Source organism: Saccoglossus kowalevskii, chromosome 8 (genome assembly GCF_978046115.1).
Source record: "Saccoglossus kowalevskii chromosome 8, keSacKowa6.1, whole genome shotgun sequence".
Classification (NCBI taxonomy): Eukaryota; Metazoa; Hemichordata; class Enteropneusta; family Harrimaniidae; genus Saccoglossus; species Saccoglossus kowalevskii.
Genome location: NC_140648.1, coordinates 4289888 through 4309065, shown reverse-complemented (window position 1 = coordinate 4309065; position 19178 = coordinate 4289888). Strand labels below are relative to the sequence as shown.

Genomic DNA, 19178 nt, shown 5'->3' with positions numbered 1-19178 from the left:
GCATCAAGGTCCTATTATGTTTAATGTATGTACCAAATTTGAACAAAATCCGTTCATGCATAACTGAGATCCGGGTCCGGAATGGTGAAAATGTGCGATTTTGATGCATTTTCGGCCTTAAAATGGCCGCTATTCGGCTATCGTTAATCGGATCATGAAAAAAATGCATGTGCATATGTCCCATATAATGTGTGATGTATGAGTGAAGTTTGAACTTAATCGGTCCATGCATGTTCGAGATATAGGTGATCACGGACGCACGGACGGACGGACGGACGCACACAGGGCAAAACATAAGTCCCCGTTTTCGGACTGCGTCCGAACGGGGACTAAAAATGGCCGCCAGAGGTGGTAAGCTAACCTATATATGTACTAGATTGTAATATGAATCAAAGTATGCATGCCACATATATTTTCTTGTCTCTGTGCAAGGATTAAATCACATCAGTCAATTCATGAATTAGATATTGCAGATGAAAACTGACATTTAAACAAGCAGCCTCTTGGCTGAGATAGCTCTGCTGTTAGCAATGTACATTTTAATTAAAGAACAGAAGATATTAATGGAAAATGAACAAATTGGAGAGCGGTCTACCTGAGGTATAGTATCAAAAAGTCAAAAATATTACTTTTACCAAAAATGACAAAAATATTCATCAAAATTAGAGAATTGAAGATATCATCAGGAAATAAATAAATCCGAGAGAGGTCCACATTTAGTATCTACCGGTATATATATATTATCAAAGCAATTGGACTTGCGGTTTCAAGGAGTCAAAAACATATTTTTTTACCAAAAATTACAAAAATATTTAAAATATCATCACGAAATGAACAAATCTAAAAGAAGTCTGGCCAAGGTACATATGCACCAAGTATCAAAGCATTAAGAATTGTAGTTTTCAAGAAGTCAAAAAAGTAAAAAGTTAAAAAATAAAATGGCCACCATCACAGCCATCTTCATATATCTCCAGAAATGCATGCAAATTTGAATTTAGTCAAGTTGCACTTGTAAACCTATATCAGTTAGTTTATAATAACTCCAAAAATAAACCAACCCGAAATTGATCCAAAATTAACAAAAAAATTTTAGAAAAATATAAATATTTAGAATTCAGTGGGTTAACATTAACACCATATAAAAAAACATATGGTTACTTGTAAGTATTCTAATTAAGGTGTCAATTTTAGAACACTTCAATCGTTCCTGACGCCTAAATTAGAGTCCAATTTTGTTTTTTGTAGGCTCTGATGCCTATTCATGAATACAATGTTTTACTGTGACAAGCGTGAATTTGTAAACCCAGTTTCAACAATGAGCTGCTATTACAGTGAAATGTTACATACTTCTATGTTCAATGTATCTTCTAAAAATTACTAATTTCCTGTTTTGTTTTTTGTAAAAAAAAACATGCTGCTTTTGCACCGAAACCAATGCCAAAAGAACGTACTGTACTGCAACATGGAAACACATTTGAACATTGATCGATTTAGTCAGCTGGCAGCATTCTGATTGGTTAATTACTGGTCAAGGAGGCAGTTTCACATCAACTTGTGCATCAAAAAATCAATGTGGATATCATTTCACATCTAGTGTTTGCATGCAGCCTGAAACATTTATTATAATCAGGATTGAATAGCATTTGAAACACCTAAAAACAAGTATGTTATTTGCATTTGACCGAACTGCACTACTGTGATCATTCATTATTAATTAAACATTGCGTTTGTGTTTGTTATTATTTTATACGTGTTCTATATTTTTCAATACCAACCATTTTTGTGTTGGATTATAAACTGTTTGTGATACAACTGAAATTAACAAGGCCTAATGTCTAATTTAGATTGATGCCTAAATTGAAATAATTATAGTATAATAAAAGATTACCAAACACTATGATTTCCTACTATCATTTTCTATATATTTTAATTATCTGTCCTAGCTAGCAGCTTTCTCTTATTTTATTAAAGATACTTCACAGACGGACAGATGCACAGACAGTCTAACAGACAAAGTGCCATACATACAGGGTTCTGGCTGTGATTGAATTTGGGATTAACCCAATTTATTTCAAATTTGACATATGTATACTATGTGGTATCAAATTTATTTCTGTGGTTTTCTGACTTATTCAATCATTGATGAATTAAAAATAACGGTATTTGTGAGTGTAGCTCAGAAAATCCACCTGTCCAACTGATTAATGAAGCAAACATTGTAAAACTCAAACACCATAAACATTGAATGTGTGCATTTTATGGTGCAGTCAGCAGTTGGTTTTCACACACCTGATACATTTCCATTCAATAGAAAGCCCGGCATTCATACTACTGTACCTTTCAATCAGTGTACTTAGAAACTATTCAAACATTTAAATGTCTTCATTTCCTTTTTATTTTACTCTCTTTATACACGAACGGAATTTAGATATTATTTGTTATCGTGTAAGTCTGAGTTACTAGGCAACCAGGGAGATGAGACTTATTTCGAAGATATTTTTATCTAAATATTTCTTTAAAATTTATTCCAATATAATGGCAGTTCTGTGTGATAAAACAGTATAATAATTTCTGATATCTCCATATTATGTAATAATAATTCAAGTAATCTGATTGGTCTATGTAAAGCCAGTTGAACTTTTGACATCATGGCTGACAATCTTCATTTCAAGAATGAAACTATGGTGGCTATATGATTGAGATAATTGAACATTTTTAATTAAAGCAGAGGCTTCCACCTCAAGGGCTCCATCTATTTAGATAGCAAGTGTCATTTAGAACACTTAAATAAATTGAACATTATTTGACTTTGGTTTGATTTTTGGTTCCTGTCAATGCCAATGGTAGGTGTATTTTAAACTAGCATTGTAGAATCTGTAAATTATTACATAATTTGCTCAATGAAAGATTCTAGTACTGGTCGAGATAGTATATGAAAGGATTAATTGTATAAATAAATAATAAATCAAGAAATTATATTTTGAGTCAAATTTCTGCGAAAAATGTAATGCATTTAGGGGGTGGGGCGTGATTTTGTGGTGGTAGGGGTAAGTTACAATAGTGGTACCGTAAAAACTCATAAATTTTAACCACTTTTAAAAGAATTTTTAAAGGGAAAGTCATTGATTACAAAAAACATTAAATGGCATACATGGTGGATCATTTGTTTTGAGAAAGTAAAATTTACGTCAAAACATACACAGAATACCATCATTTTCTATCTTCATTGGCAAAAAAAGAAACTGAATACGACTGAGTTAGCATGACAGGAAATATTTATTGCGCTAATAGGTAGAATACACTTGTTATCATCATGAAAACTAATTCAGTGTTCTTTTTATTTTTTAAACAGTGATAATCACCACTTTAAAAAACAACAAACAGCGAAATCAAAGCTAATACGTCATACTTCAATGTTCGTAATAAAAAAATGTACTTGATCGTCAAGAAAGCAAATCTGAAGTGGATGAAATTTTAGAAAACTAAAAACAGCTAAATTCAGCGAACAGTCAAAATTTTAGAAGCCAATTAGTATGAAAATCTGCAAAATAATTACAGGTAGGTGTTCTTTTTAGAGTTTTTACAGTATAGTTCATGTGAATGCACCTAGAATATATAAAATGAAGGATTATCACATCAAACCTTCAAGCCATACCTACACTGTAGCAATAACATGGTGCAAGATTACTGATGTTAACAGAGTGACTAGCTTCTCGCATACAAAATACCCAGCTACGAATGTAAGGAAGTTGAGTTCGTTACAAGTGAGATTCATCATGGGAGTACCGTAATGCGATGTAAGAAGAAAAAAAAACATCTCAAGAATAAAATATATATTTGTACACCCTGTAGAGTTCCTTGATGTCTCTAAAATTTATTTCTATTTTATAGCAGAATACAGCATGCCTATCGTCATAGATATTCAGTCATACCAGTCATAAAAATCCTAACTAAGTTAATCTATAATTACTAGAGAGATAGAAATCATAACAACCTGCTGAGATTATGGTCAGTCTCATTAAAGATTATCATCATGATTATTGGAATAAAACCAAAGCAGACAATTTAAAAATAATTCATTTTTCAATTAATGGAAAGATTATGGTATGAGAAATGTCAATAACAAAAAGCATGGGGAAATGCTTATGGCTTAAAAAGATAAAAACAGAAACAGAATTTAAATTTATTGTCAGAAAAAAACACAGATATGCAATAGCTATCGGAAAGGGCATCAAATGTTAATCACTTTGAAATGGTCAACCAATTAACTAAATTGCTATCATTTAATAGGTTGCCTTTAAGAGAGAAAAATAATCAAAATTGCACTTAAAGAACGGCAATGTGATTAAGAATGACAGCGTTAAATATCACTACGTCAGCCATGTTTGAGTCAACATTGTGGACAGATATGACTTTAATTGCCTTATTTGGACACTCACAGGACCACTGTGGTACTATCTAATCTTTTCTTGCTTAATTCACTTGTTATTTGCGAATATTCAGGAGACTGGGGTAATATAATAATAACACTAATGCCGTGTCTGATGAGGCATCCTAACAAATATAGGCATCCAGTTTTTAAGTATGTGTTTGAGGACTCAACTCAAATTAAAAGTAGCTAGGCTAAAGTGACAAAATATTGAAAGTTTCTGATATCCTCAAATTCTATAGCCTTTCTATATTGCTGGCAAATGCTCCAAAACCTATATAGATATCTTGGTGTTAAAATACGATAGTGATTGCTTCCATTCAATATCAGTTACATAGTACAAAGAGAAATATGAAATTATTTGAACACAATGGTTGCTGCGAAGTTCCTCAATGAGCTAGTTCAGGAAATCTTGAAAAAAAAATCCCGGATATGTCTTGTAAAATCCTGACTGAAAAACCTGATACAGCATATCATATGCTAGCAAAGTCTCTGATTTGGTTTTTAAAACAAGTAACTCTAAATAGTAAACTGGTGTAACTTTCAAAGTATTCAGCTTATTAGAGGAAGACACACAGCACTTGTAAGTCAACACCTTTCTATGAATACAAATACAGAACTTGATCTAGATGTACTCACCATTGGGTCTCGCTCAGAATCGTAAGGACATCATCAAGTTTTTCAGGGTCAACTATCTCGTCATAAGTCAGCAATGATTCGTATAGCTTATTTGCTGTTGTTTTGCGGACCTGCCATTTTAGTAGATATTACAAAATGAACACAAGTATATTTTCAGTAGTTATTAAATATGCATGGGGTACGTACAGTGGAGGTGAGATATAACGCACAGTGGTGGTGATAAAATTATGACTATTTCACCAATCAATAGAGAACTCAAAAACGATTCACAAGCTGAGATGGGTATAGGGGACACTCAAGCATTATCACTGCAGATGAAAAAGACACAATGTATTCAGTGTATATAATAAACGACTCGATGAATTCAAACTATGCTAGCGTGACTGTAAACATCATCTGAACAATCTTTTTCCCATTATAAATTAATACACAAACAAGAAATGATCTGGATGAATTTAAATTGACAAGCCCTATAGTATTTACGGAGGTGAAAATAAAATCAACTAATTTATGTTGTGCAAAATTAACTAACTCAAATTCACTCCTGCCCTATAGTATTTACGGAGGTGAAAATAAAATCAACTAATTTATGTTGTGCAAAATTAACTAACTCAAATTCACTCCTGCCCTATAGTATTTACGGAGGTGAAAATAAAATCAACTAATTTATGTTGTGCAAAATTAACTAACTCAAATTCACTCCTGCCCTATAGTATTTACGGAGGTGAAAATAAAATCAACTAATTTATGTTGTGCAAAATTAACTAACTCAAATTCACTCCTGCGTGAACCAACAGATTACGCTTTTTTTCAATGACTGCATCATTTTAGGACCACTTTTAAATATATGCAAATGTTATCATTTATAAGCATGTTAACAGAATGTATTACTCCCAGCATGCATTGTTTAATTGTACTGTATTGTGATTTGTTTTTCATTCTTTAAGTGAATTAAATCTGATTTAGAGTGGAGATGAGTATCAGGGTGAAGTCAATGTCACATTGACCCTTTCTCAAGATAGCAATCAGATTCAGGCGAGTCATTGACAGAAATATTATAATATTTTTTCTTACCTTAGGATATTTATGACACAGAAATAACATGAGCTGTGATAATGACTTTGCACGTACAACACCAGAGAAAACAATTAAACCACAAAACCTGTAAAAGTGACAATATATTCCTCTATTAGTTAATCTTATAGAAGACAATAACAGTAGCTTGACAAGCAGCTTGTCAGACACATTGTCTACTATAAACACAGACATTTTTACAGCCAATTAGATTAGATTTCCTGAAGGTGACTGTGACCCTCAGTTAAACTACAGTAACTGAAATTTTCACTAAACGGAATACTAATAACATCCCGCCCTTGGCACAAAAAATTTTGAATAAAAAACATAAAAAATGAAGTATATCAAACTCTGAACCAAGACGATAAAACATATTATTACATATGTAATGAGGTATTCATAATTACAAACTTTTTCAATAATATTGGTATTGACTGCAAAAATATGCAAATGAGATAAAATAGTCCTTTTTGAAATTGAGTTTACTTGACAGTTGAGGCACTTATTATAAATTGTTTTAGTTGTGCATATCTGAATAATAAAACATTCCAAATCAATTTTTTGCACAAAAAGCCAAGAAATAAATATGCAAATTAGTCACATGTCCAAGTAATAATAATTTTGGTATTTTCATGGTAAACTGATGCCTTCATAGCATGATGTAGTACAGTCAAATGATGTGCCACTGCTAAAGCTGTAATCGGTGTTTTCATCAGATATTGAGCAAATCAAAACAAATCAAAATGTTGTTTATATATTGATAAACAAATTTAAAAAAATAGTACCTATAGCTTTTAAAAGAAATCAAAATGTTTGAAAATAGTGACCGGCAATGACACATAATCTGTGGGTGCTGATACTTCATTCATTCTTTGATTCAATGTAAAAACACATACGTCTTAAGAAATGTCCAAAGACTGTAATGTATTAAGTTCTGATTTTGATCGTGAATTGTGTTCTGTTTGCTTCATTTGTTGGTCAGCATTTTCGTTACAAAATATAGTGAAGCATGCGCTTCTGCCAACATTTGCATATGAATAATGGAATGCCGGATTAACCAATCATTGAACAGATTTTGAAATAGGTTCCTAGCATTACTTGCACTCATACTAAAGTCTTGAATGAAGTGGTTATAAAGTGGTAAAAATAACTTCCATGCCCACAAATGTAAGGACGAGGCCATGGCATTCTGTCATGTACTCACACGTCAATACTGGCAAATATAATATCAAATTTTGAACCAAGACAATACCATATATAAAGGTACTCACACGTCAATACTGGCTAATAATTTCTGCGGATCTCCACTTTTCTCGATTTCTTTTTTGCATAATTCCAGTAACTTCACAGGAAGAAAGTGTCTAGAGGTGGACAAAATAACAAACAAAGATAAACTAGTTAATTTATTTAAAAAAGAAGTGAGATTACTACTTTGGTTGTAATTACTGTCACTGGCAGCAACATTGCCAGCCAAGATACTGACCAGTTTGCTACAGGTGTCTCATTAATGTAAACTGAACATGGAATTAAGTGTTTACCAAGGTTACCATGGTCTATGCATTCACAACATATTCACAGCAGAAGATATAAATTTGATTTTTTGTGTATTACAAATATGCAAAATAACTCAGTAATATTAATATGTGTTCACACTTTAAACGAAACAGTTAATTTTAAAGGTCAAGAGATCAGGAATATTCTAATATATTCCAAGCTAATATTCCATAAAATTCACTCACTCTTCTCGCTGTGTAAATATTTCAAAACAACCATTTGTCAATAAGATATCCAGCATCTTTAACATCGGAATTGATACTCTGAAACAGAAACAGAAAATATTAATATTCATAAGATTAATTAAATATTCACAAATCTCATTAATATGCAGGAATTCAAGCCAACAGAATTTTTTCATGAATCACATAATTGAAAAAAAATGGCGACCGTTCTCAACCCCAAAGTTTAGCTTTAATTATAAACAAAACTTTTAAAAACCTTATCAGTAAATCATAGAAATAAGAAGATTTATCAACTGTTTTTTTTGTGGGTAAGTGTGCATGAACAGATTTTGTTGCTGTTATGTTTATCAAACTGTCATGGAGTCAATAGCAATTCATAAATAGATTATAACCTATAGAATTAACATTTGTAATATTTGTTTTTTTTAGGTATTGGTAATTATCACAGTAAGGTTTAATTTCTTGGAATCCTAGTCAGAAATTAATTAGATCATGCTAATTAGGGGAATTAATATGCACATATTTGTACCAAAAACTAATCATATCTTGCAATTGTTCCATATGTTATGAGATTATTGAGTTATATGAGAACTGAATGAGTAGTTCTTGAAATAGAAGTGGAAAAGACAGATTGATATGCAAATTAAGCTAATTAATATGCACATATTTGAACCAAAAACTAATCATATCTTGCAATTGTTCCATATGTTATGAGATTATTGAGTTATATGAGAACTGAATGAGTAGTTCTTGAGATAGAAGTGGAAAAGACAGATTGATATGCAAATTAAGCTAATTAATATGCACCTGTACCAAAAACTGATCAGATCTTGCAATTGTTCCAAATGTTATAAGATTATTGAGTTATATGAGAACTGAATGAGTAGTTCTTGAGATAGAAGTGGAAAAGACAGACTGATTGATATGCAAATTAAGCTAATTAATATGCACATATTTGAACCAAAAACTAATCATATCTTGCAATTGTTCCATATATTATGAGATTATTGAGTTATATGAGAACTGAATGAGTAGTTCTTGAGATAGAAGTGGAAAAGACAGATTGATATGCAAATTAAGCTAATTAATATGCACCTGTACCAAGAACTGATCAGATCTTGCAATTCTTCCATATGTTATGAGATTATTGAGTTATATGAGTACTGAGTGAGTAGTTCTTGAGATAGAAGTGGAAAAGACAGATTGATATGCAAATTAAGCTAATTAATATGCACATATTTGAACCAAAAACTAATCATATCTTGCAATTGTTCCATATATTATGAGATTATTGAGTTATATGAGAACTGAATGAGTAGTTCTTGAGATAGAAGTGGAAAAGACAGATTGATATGCAAATTAAGCTAATTAATATGCACCTGTACCAAAAACTGATCAGATCTTGCAATTGTTCCATATATTATAAGATTATTGAGTTATATGAGAACTGAATGAGTAGTTCTTGAGATAGAAGTGGAAAAGACAGATTGATATGCAAATTAAGCTATTAATATGCACATATTTGAACCAAAAAATAATTATATCTTGCAATTGTTCCATATATTATGAGATTAGAGTTATATGAGAACTGAATGAGTAGTTCTTGAGATAGAAGTGGAAAAGACTGATTGATATGCAAATTAAGCTAATTAATATGCACATATTTGTACCAAAAACTAATCATATCTTGCAATTGTTCCATATATTATGAGATTATTGTGTTATATGAGAACTGAATGAGTAGTTCTTGAGATAGAAGTGGAAAAGACAGATTGATATGCAAATTAAGCTAATTAATATGCACATATTTGAACCAAAAACTAATCATATCTTGCAATTGTTCCATATGTTATGAGATTATTGTGTTATATGAGAACTGAATGAGTAGTTCTTGAAATAGAAGTGGAAAAGACAGATTGATATGCAAATTAAGCTAATTAATATGCACATATTTGAACCAAAAACTAATCATATCTTGCAATTGTTCCATATATTATGAGATTATTGAGTTATATGAGAACTGAATGAGTAGTTCTTGAGATAGAAGTGGAAAAGACAGATTGATATGCAAATTAAGCTAATTAATATGCACCTGTACCAAAAACTGATCAGATCTTGCAATTGTTCCATATGTTATAAGATTATTGAGTTATATGAGAACTGAATGAGTAGTTCTTGAGATAGAAGTGGAAAAGACAGACTGATATGCAAATTAAGCTAATTAATATGCACATATTTGAACCAAAAACTAATCATATCTTGCAATTGTTCCATATATTGTGAGATTATTGAGTTATATGAGAACTGAATGAGTAGTTCTTGAGATAGAAGTGGAAAAGACAGATTGATATGCAAATTAAGCTAATTAATATGCACATATTTGTACCAAAAACTAATCATATCTTGCAATTGTTCCATATATTATGAGATTATTGAGTTATATGAGAACTGAATGAGTAGTTCTTGAGATAGAAGTGGAAAAGACAGATTGATATGCAAATTAAGCTAATTAATATGCACATATTTGAACCAAAAACTAATCATATCTTGCAATTGTTCCATATATATGAGATTATTGTGTTATATGAGAACTGAATGAGTAGTTCTTGAGATAGAAGTGGAAAAGACAGATTGATATGCAAATTAAGCTAATTAATATGCACATATTTGAACCAAAAACTAATCATATCTTGCAATTGTTCCATATGTTATGAGATTATTGTGTTATATGAGAACTGAATGAGTAGTTCTTGAAATAGAAGTGGAAAAGACAGATTGATATGCAAATTAAGCTAATTAATATGCACATATTTGAACCAAAAACTAATCATATCTTGCAATTGTTCCATATATTATGAGATTATTGAGTTATATGAGAACTGAATGAGTAGTTCTTGAGATAGAAGTGGAAAAGACAGATTGATATGCAAATTAAGCTAATTAATATGCACCTGTACCAAAAACTGATCAGATCTTGCAATTGTTCCATATGTTATAAGATTATTGAGTTATATGAGAACTGAATGAGTAGTTCTTGAGATAGAAGTGGAAAAGACAGACTGATATGCAAATTAAGCTAATTAATATGCACATATTTGAACCAAAAACTAATCATATCTTGCAATTGTTCCATATATTATGAGATTATTGAGTTATATGAGAACTGAATGAGTAGTTCTTGAGATAGAAGTGGAAAAGACAGATTGATATGCAAATTAAGCTAATTAATATGCACATATTTGTACCAAAAACTAATCATATCTTGCAATTGTTCCATATATTATGAGATTATTGAGTTATATGAGAACTGAATGAGTAGTTCTTGAGATAGAAGTGGAAAAGACAGATTGATATGCAAATTAAGCTAATTAATATGCACATATTTGAACCAAAAACTAATCATATCTTGCAATTGTTCCATATATATGAGATTATTGTGTTATATGAGAACTGAATGAGTAGTTCTTGAGATAGAAGTGGAAAAGACAGATTGATATGCAAATTAAGCTAATTAATATGCACCTGTACCAAAAACTGATCAGATCTTGCAATTGTTCCATATGTTATAAGATTATTGAGTTATATGAGAACTGAATGAGTAGTTCTTGAGATAGAAGTGGAAAAGACAGACTGATATGCAAATTAAGCTAATTAATATGCACATATTTGAACCAAAAACTAATCATATCTTGCAATTGTTCCATATATTATGAGATTATTGAGTTATATGAGAACTGAATGAGTAGTTCTTGAGATAGAAGTGGAAAAGACAGATTGATATGCAAATTAAGCTAATTAATATGCACATATTTGAACCAAAAACTAATCATATCTTGCAATTGTTCCATATATTATGAGATTATTGAGTTATATGAGAACTGAATGAGTAGTTCTTGAGATAGAAGTGGAAAAGACAGATTGATATGCAAATTAAGCTAATTAATATGCACCTGTACCAAAAACTGATCAGATCTTGCAATTGTTCCATATGTTATAAGATTATTGAGTTATATGAGAACTGAATGAGTAGTTCTTGAGATAGAAGTGGAAAAGACAGATTGATATGCAAATTAAGCTAATTAATATGCACCTGTACCAAAAACTGATCAGATCTTGCAATTGTTCCATATGTTATAAGATTATTGAGTTATATGAGAACTGAATGAGTAGTTCTTGAGATAGAAGTGGAAAAGACAGATTGATATGCAAATTAAGCTAATTAATATGCACATATTTGAACCAAAAACTAATCATATCTTGCAATTGTTCCATATATTATGAGATTATTGAGTTATATGAGAACTGAATGAGTAGTTCTTGAGATAGAAGTGGAAAAGACAGATTGATATGCAAATTAAGCTAATTAATATGCACCTGTACCAAGAACTGATCAGATCTTGCAATTGCTCCACAATGTTTTATCAAGTGCATCTTAAAACTATTGCACTATATCTGAATACACAGTTAGTGCCAATACATTACATCCATTTTACTGATCTGCACACCTCACACTAAATTCACAAAAAATAAGAATCACAATCGGGGGTTGATAGATTAATACCATACACATCATCATAAATGAAAACTTTTACAGTGATTGACAGTTGATAACAATCAAAGTAATTGAGTCTGTCAGCTTTAGAGTTGCTATTATAAACTCCCCAGGCTGATGGGAACTGGCTCTCATAACAAAGCACCAGAAAGATGTGGGTTTAATCGGTAACGAACGGGAGACGTCGGTTGGTTGTGTACCACTGGTGAATTCCACTGGGTTTGGACTATTTTCTCACTATCCACACATTTTCACAAGCACAAAAACCCTCTCAATAGACTATATATAGTGAGTGCTAAACAGCTTCTAATAAAACTGTTGGGTACAGTTGAGTACAAACTAGAAAGTAGAACAATTCAACCCTGATCAAGGTAATCACTAGATAAAACTAAGGTTAAATATAGACTGATAAATCAAATGATAAACTTCCAAAATGACCTCAATGATTTAATGACCACTTGTCATGAACAGAATTTAGGCCGATTGTTCATTTTGATACCACTGAGATGAACAGAATTTAGACCGATTGTTCATTTTGATACCGCTGAGAGGATAATGGCAACCACACTTTATTGCTGTTCTCACCCTAAGTAAAATTGGCTTGCAAGTACGATAATAAAATCAGGTGACAGATGGTGACAGAACATTAAGTATAGGCATTATACACTTGTATAAAAACTAGTGCACATTTGAATAAACTGTAATACCTGCATGGATCCTCAACTTACGATGGAATTGATTCTAAGCAATTATACGGTTGTAAATGAATGAAGTACAGGGAAAGTTCAGATAAGAAATTAAATGAAACTATCACAAATTTCATGAATAACGCATGGACATGGACAATGATGAAGCTGAAGACACACAATTACAGGGAGAAAATCAAATGATTGAGAACTGAAGCTGAGATATTACGCGCATTAAGAAAAAGCCATGACTACTTCTTTACTCACACAGCTTTAACTTGTACTGAGATATCACACTAATATTCCTGTATAGGCACACCATAATGCCGGGGAAAAAAAAGATCAGCAAAAATAAGCAAAAAGCCTATTGACATATCCCGCTCATATTCCAAAAAAATGTGTACCTGAAATGTTTGTTTTTTCAAGTAAAAATATTAATTACACTTGGCAGCATGAGGGGCAATTTGCATACATTGATTGGGTCAAATGTCAGAACCATGAAAAAGCAGTATAATCTTCAGTGGGAATACCTCTCATTCTACATGATAAACAGATTGAAGTTCTCAGATAATTACTTATTTACAGGATGAAGTTCTCAAATGATTACTTATTTACAGAATGAAGTTCTCAGATGATTACTTATTTACAGGTTGAAGTTCTCAAATGATTACTTATTTACAAGTTGAAGTTCTTAAATGATTACTTATTTACAAGTTGAAGTTCTTAAATGATTACTTATTTACAGGTTGAAGTTCTTAAATGATTACTTATTTACAGAATGAAGTTCTCAGATGATTACTCATTTACAGGATGAAGTTCTCAAATGATTACTTATTTACAGAATGAAGTTCTCAGATGATTACTTATTTTCAGGATGAAGTTCTCAAATGATTACTTATTTACAGAATGAAGTTCTCATGATTACTTATTTACAGGTTGAAGTTCTCAAATGATTACTTATTTACAGGATGAAGTTCTTAAATGATTACTTATTTGCAGGTTGAAGTTCTCAAATGATTACTTATTTACAGGTTGAAGTTCTCAAATGATTACTTGTTTACAGGTTGAAGTTCTCAAATGATTACTTATTTACAGAATGAAGTTCTCAGATGATTACTTATTTTCAGGATGAAGTTCTCAAATGATTACTTATTTACAGGTTGAAGTTCTCAAATGATTACTTATTTACAGGTTGAAGTTCTCAAATGATTACTTATTTACAGGATGAAGTTCTCAAATGATTACTCATTTACAGGATGAAGTTCTCAAATGATTACTTATTTACAGAATGAAGTTCTCAGATGATTACTTATTTACAGGTTGAAGTTCTCAAATGATTACTTGTTTACAGGTTGAAGTTTTCAAATGATTACTTATTTACAGGATGAAGTTCTCAAATGATTACTTGTTTACAGGTTGAAGTTCTCAAATGATTACTTATTTACAGAATGAAGTTCTCAAATGATTACTTATTTACAGGATGAAGTTCTCAAATGATTACTTATTTACAGAATGAAGTTCTCAAATGATTACTTATTTACAGGTTGAAGTTCTCAAATGATTACTTGTTTACAGGTTGAAGTTTTCAAATGATTACTTATTTACAGGATGAAGTTCTCAAATGATTACTTGTTTACAGGTTGAAGTTCTCAAATGATTACTTATTTACAGAATGAAGTTCTCAGATGATTACTTATTTACAGGTTGAAGTTCTCAGATGATTACTTATTTACAGGATGAAGTGTTCAAATGATTACTTATTTACAGGATGAAGTTCTCAAATGATTACTTATTTACAGAATGAAGTTCTCAAATGATTACTTATTTACAGGTTGAAGTTCTCAAATGATTACTTATTTACAGGTTGAAGTTCTCAGATGATTACTTATTTACAGGTTGAAGTTCTCAGATGATTACTTATTTACAGGTTGAAGTTCTCAGATGATTACTTATTTACAGGTTGAAGTTCTCAAATGATTACTTATTTACAGAATGAAGTTCTCAGATGATTACTTATTTACAGGATGAAGTTCTTAGATGATTACTTGTTTACAGGTTGAAGTTCTCAAATGATTACTTGTTTACAGGTTGAAGTTCTCAAATGATTACTTATTTACAGAATGAAGTTCTCAGATGATTACTTATTATCAAGTTGAAGTTCTTAAATGATTACTTATTTACAGGATGAAGTTCTCAAATGATTACTTATTTACAGGTTGAAGTTCTCAAATGATTACTTGTTTACAGGTTGAAGTTTTCAAATGATTACTTATTTACAGGATGAAGTTCTCAAATGATTACTTGTTTACAGGTTGAAGTTCTCAAATGATTACTTATTTACAGAATGAAGTTCTCAAATGATTACTTATTTACAGGATGAAGTTCTCAAATGATTACTTATTTACAGAATGAAGTTCTCAAATGATTACTTATTTACAGGTTGAAGTTCTCAAATGATTACTTGTTTACAGGTTGAAGTTTTCAAATGATTACTTATTTACAGGATGAAGTTCTCAAATGATTACTTGTTTACAGGTTGAAGTTCTCAAATGATTACTTATTTACAGAATGAAGTTCTCAGATGATTACTTATTTACAGGTTGAAGTTCTCAGATGATTACTTATTTACAGGATGAAGTGTTCAAATGATTACTTATTTACAGGATGAAGTTCTCAAATGATTACTTATTTACAGAATGAAGTTCTCAAATGATTACTTATTTACAGGTTGAAGTTCTCAAATGATTACTTATTTACAGGTTGAAGTTCTCAGATGATTACTTATTTACAGGTTGAAGTTCTCAGATGATTACTTATTTACAGGTTGAAGTTCTCAGATGATTACTTATTTACAGGTTGAAGTTCTCAAATGATTACTTATTTACAGAATGAAGTTCTCAGATGATTACTTATTTACAGGATGAAGTTCTTAGATGATTACTTGTTTACAGGTTGAAGTTCTCAAATGATTACTTGTTTACAGGTTGAAGTTCTCAAATGATTACTTATTTACAGAATGAAGTTCTCAGATGATTACTTATTATCAAGTTGAAGTTCTTAAATGATTACTTATTTACAGGATGAAGTTCTCAAATGATTACTTATTTACAGGTTGAAGTTCTCAGATGATTACTTATTTACAGGTTGAAGTTCTCAGATGATTACTTATTTACAGGTTGAAGTTCTCAAATGATTACTTGTTTACAGGATAAAGTTCTCAAATGATTACTTATTTACAGGTTGAAGTTCTCAAATGATTACTTGTTTACAGGGTGAAGTTCTCAAATGATTACTTATTTACAGGTTGAAGTTCTCAAATGATTACTTGTTTACAGGATGAAGTTCTCAAATGATTACTTATTTACAGAATGAAGTTCTCAGATGATTACTTATTTACAGGTTGAAGTTCTCAAATGATTACTTGTTTACAGGGTGAAGTTCTCAAATGATTACTTATTTACAGGATGAAGTTCTCAAATGACATAAATAAAAACATAAATTATCTGTGCAACGAATTTTATTACAATCCATTGGAGCATAGACAGACATCAATATGCAAATAACAAATAATTTATATTCATGGTTTGCACCAAAAACTAAACAGATCTTGCAATTATCGAATATGTGAAAACTGAGGAACATGGAACAGAGTGAATTGCATTTCTACAACCAGAGGATAAATTTTTATTCTAGAAGCAGAAATAAACCAAACATTGCATTTTTTATCACAGCAGGATCATTAGAATATGATTCGTTTTAACTATAAATCTACCTTTGTTATTTATGTAAGCGAATACATGACTAAATAGAGCAAATACAGTATATGAAATATAATTATAAGTATATCAAAGTAATGCTTAAGCTTGCAAGTGTGTGCAATGATAGTTAATCTATTTATACAAGAGACCATCAATAGTGACAGCTGCAGTTGATCTTTTACAAGTAGTTACATGAATTAGGTGAAATACAAAGAACTGTTGTTGCAATGTACATCTCTGCAAATCAAAAACCATTATTTTGTTGCAATGTACATTTCTGCCAATCAAAAACCACACTTTTGTTGCAATGTACATCTTTGCCAATCAAAAACAACACTTTTGTTGCAATGTACATCTCTGCAAATCAAAAACCATTAATTTGTTGCAATGTACATCTCTGCCAATCAAAAACCACACTTTTGTTGCAATGTACATCTTTGCCAATCAAAAACAACACTTTTGTTGCAATGTACATCTCTGCAAATCAAAAACCAATATTTTGTTGCAATGTACATCTCTGCCAATCAAAAACAACACTTTTGTTGCAATGTACATCTTTGCCAATCAAAAACAACACTTTTGTTGCAATGTACATCTCTGCAAATCAAAAACCATTATTTTGTTGCAATGTACATCTCTGCCAATCAAAAACAACACTGTTGTTGCAATGTACATCTTTGCCAATCAAAAACCATACTTTTGTTGCAATGTACATCTCTGCCAATCAAAATGCATACTTTTGTTGCAATGTACATCTTTGCCAATCAAAAACCATACTTTTGTTGCAATGTACATCTTTGCCAATCAAAAACCATACTTTTGTTGCAATGTACATCTCTGCCAATCAAAATGCATACTTTTGTTGCAATGTAAATCTCTGCCAATCAAAATGCATACTTTTGTGACAATGTACATCTCTGCCAATCAAAAAACATACTTTTGTTACAATGTACATCTCTGCCAATCAAAAAACATACTTTTGTTACAATGTACATCTCTGCCAATCAAAAAACATACTTTTGTTACAATGTACATCTCTGCCAATCAAAATGCATACTTTTATTACTTAGGACAATATTTTTTTTTGGAAAACCATTCTCAGCATTTTTATCCCCTGGCAACAACAGTCAGTGAAAATAATGTAACCTGATTACCACCACTACATGTGCAACATATATAAATTTGGTTGTTTGGGATTGACTCATAGTTTAGATTGTGCTGTTTTTTCAACTTCAGCTGTTTTCACCGACTCTTCAACCGGTGTCCAACAGCAACTCGCACAGAGCCAATAGAAATACATGGTACAGTGCTCTGCGTCTAAGCAACACAGAACATTCAATGACGTAGCTCTATCCTGAAAATACATTTTTTGAGAGCGGTTTTCAAATTTGTGAGCCTCCAAAGATAGCCAAAATAAAAGGCAAAATCAAAGAAGGCTTAGAACTTCCATATGCTGAAAGAAGTAGAGGCATATGAAGTAAGAATAGGGAATTTTTAAAATTAATTCAAAATTTAAGAAGCCACAATACAAGAGTTTTATTTGAGATGCCCAATGTGAAAACAAAAAATTCTTCATAAAACAAAATGAATACATTTAATTGTACATCTCTGGTGTGCAGTCAGATTTAATGCAGAGCACCTGTACAACAAAGTTTAAAATTAAATCTGATTTTTTTTAAATATGCAAATTAGGTGAGCAATAAGCATTGTTTCGGTGGATTACTCCATCTATGTGTTTCATTGAAATTTGACTAGTGGTAATTGAAAAAACAACTAAAAATTGGCTCATTTATTTAAATTAGAAAGATGATGAATTGCAATTGAGTAATACTGTATATGGAAAGCTTTATTCCAATGCATTGTGTCCAGACAAAGTACAAAGTTACATTGAAATATGATGATTGGTTCTTGAAATATTGATGGAAACACTGAATACATTGGATACATTAAAAATGAATTATCCTTCCAAACAAGAAGCTTGGCAGTTATTGGCAAGTTCAATTTAATTGGCTAATAATAATTAGATAATCAATATGCAAGTTTTTCAGCAATAAACTCATCACGTCTGTGGATTACACCAGAGCATCTATGAACCAAATTACAATGAAATGTCATGATTATGCACATTATGCAAAATAAGTGATTAATATGCACAGATTTCAATACCAAACAGCCAGACAGATAGGATAACTCCATTGTTTGCTTCACACACAGGAGTCAAAAACAGCGTGACGGTGCGTCAGCAGACGATGTGGCAGCATGTAGCACCTATTACACTGTTTTTTCCACCAGGGTGTTGAA

At 31.1% G+C, this 19178-nt stretch overlaps 1 protein-coding gene across 2 annotated transcripts in view; it reads right to left on the bottom strand.

Moving 5' to 3' along the window:
* LOC102809354 (tubulin-specific chaperone D-like) overlaps nt 1-19178 on the bottom strand; it is a 69012-nt gene that overhangs the window by 22184 nt on the left and 27650 nt on the right. For both annotated transcript variants that reach the window (XM_085502043.1, XM_085502044.1), the window contains 4 exons: nt 7882-7959; nt 7414-7503; nt 6143-6230; nt 5069-5178 (listed from right to left, as the gene is read on the bottom strand). In XM_085502043.1, coding sequence (XP_085358169.1) covers nt 5069-5178; nt 6143-6230; nt 7414-7503; nt 7882-7959 — 366 coding nt within the window. The remainder of the gene's footprint in view (nt 1-5068; nt 5179-6142; nt 6231-7413; nt 7504-7881; nt 7960-19178) is intronic.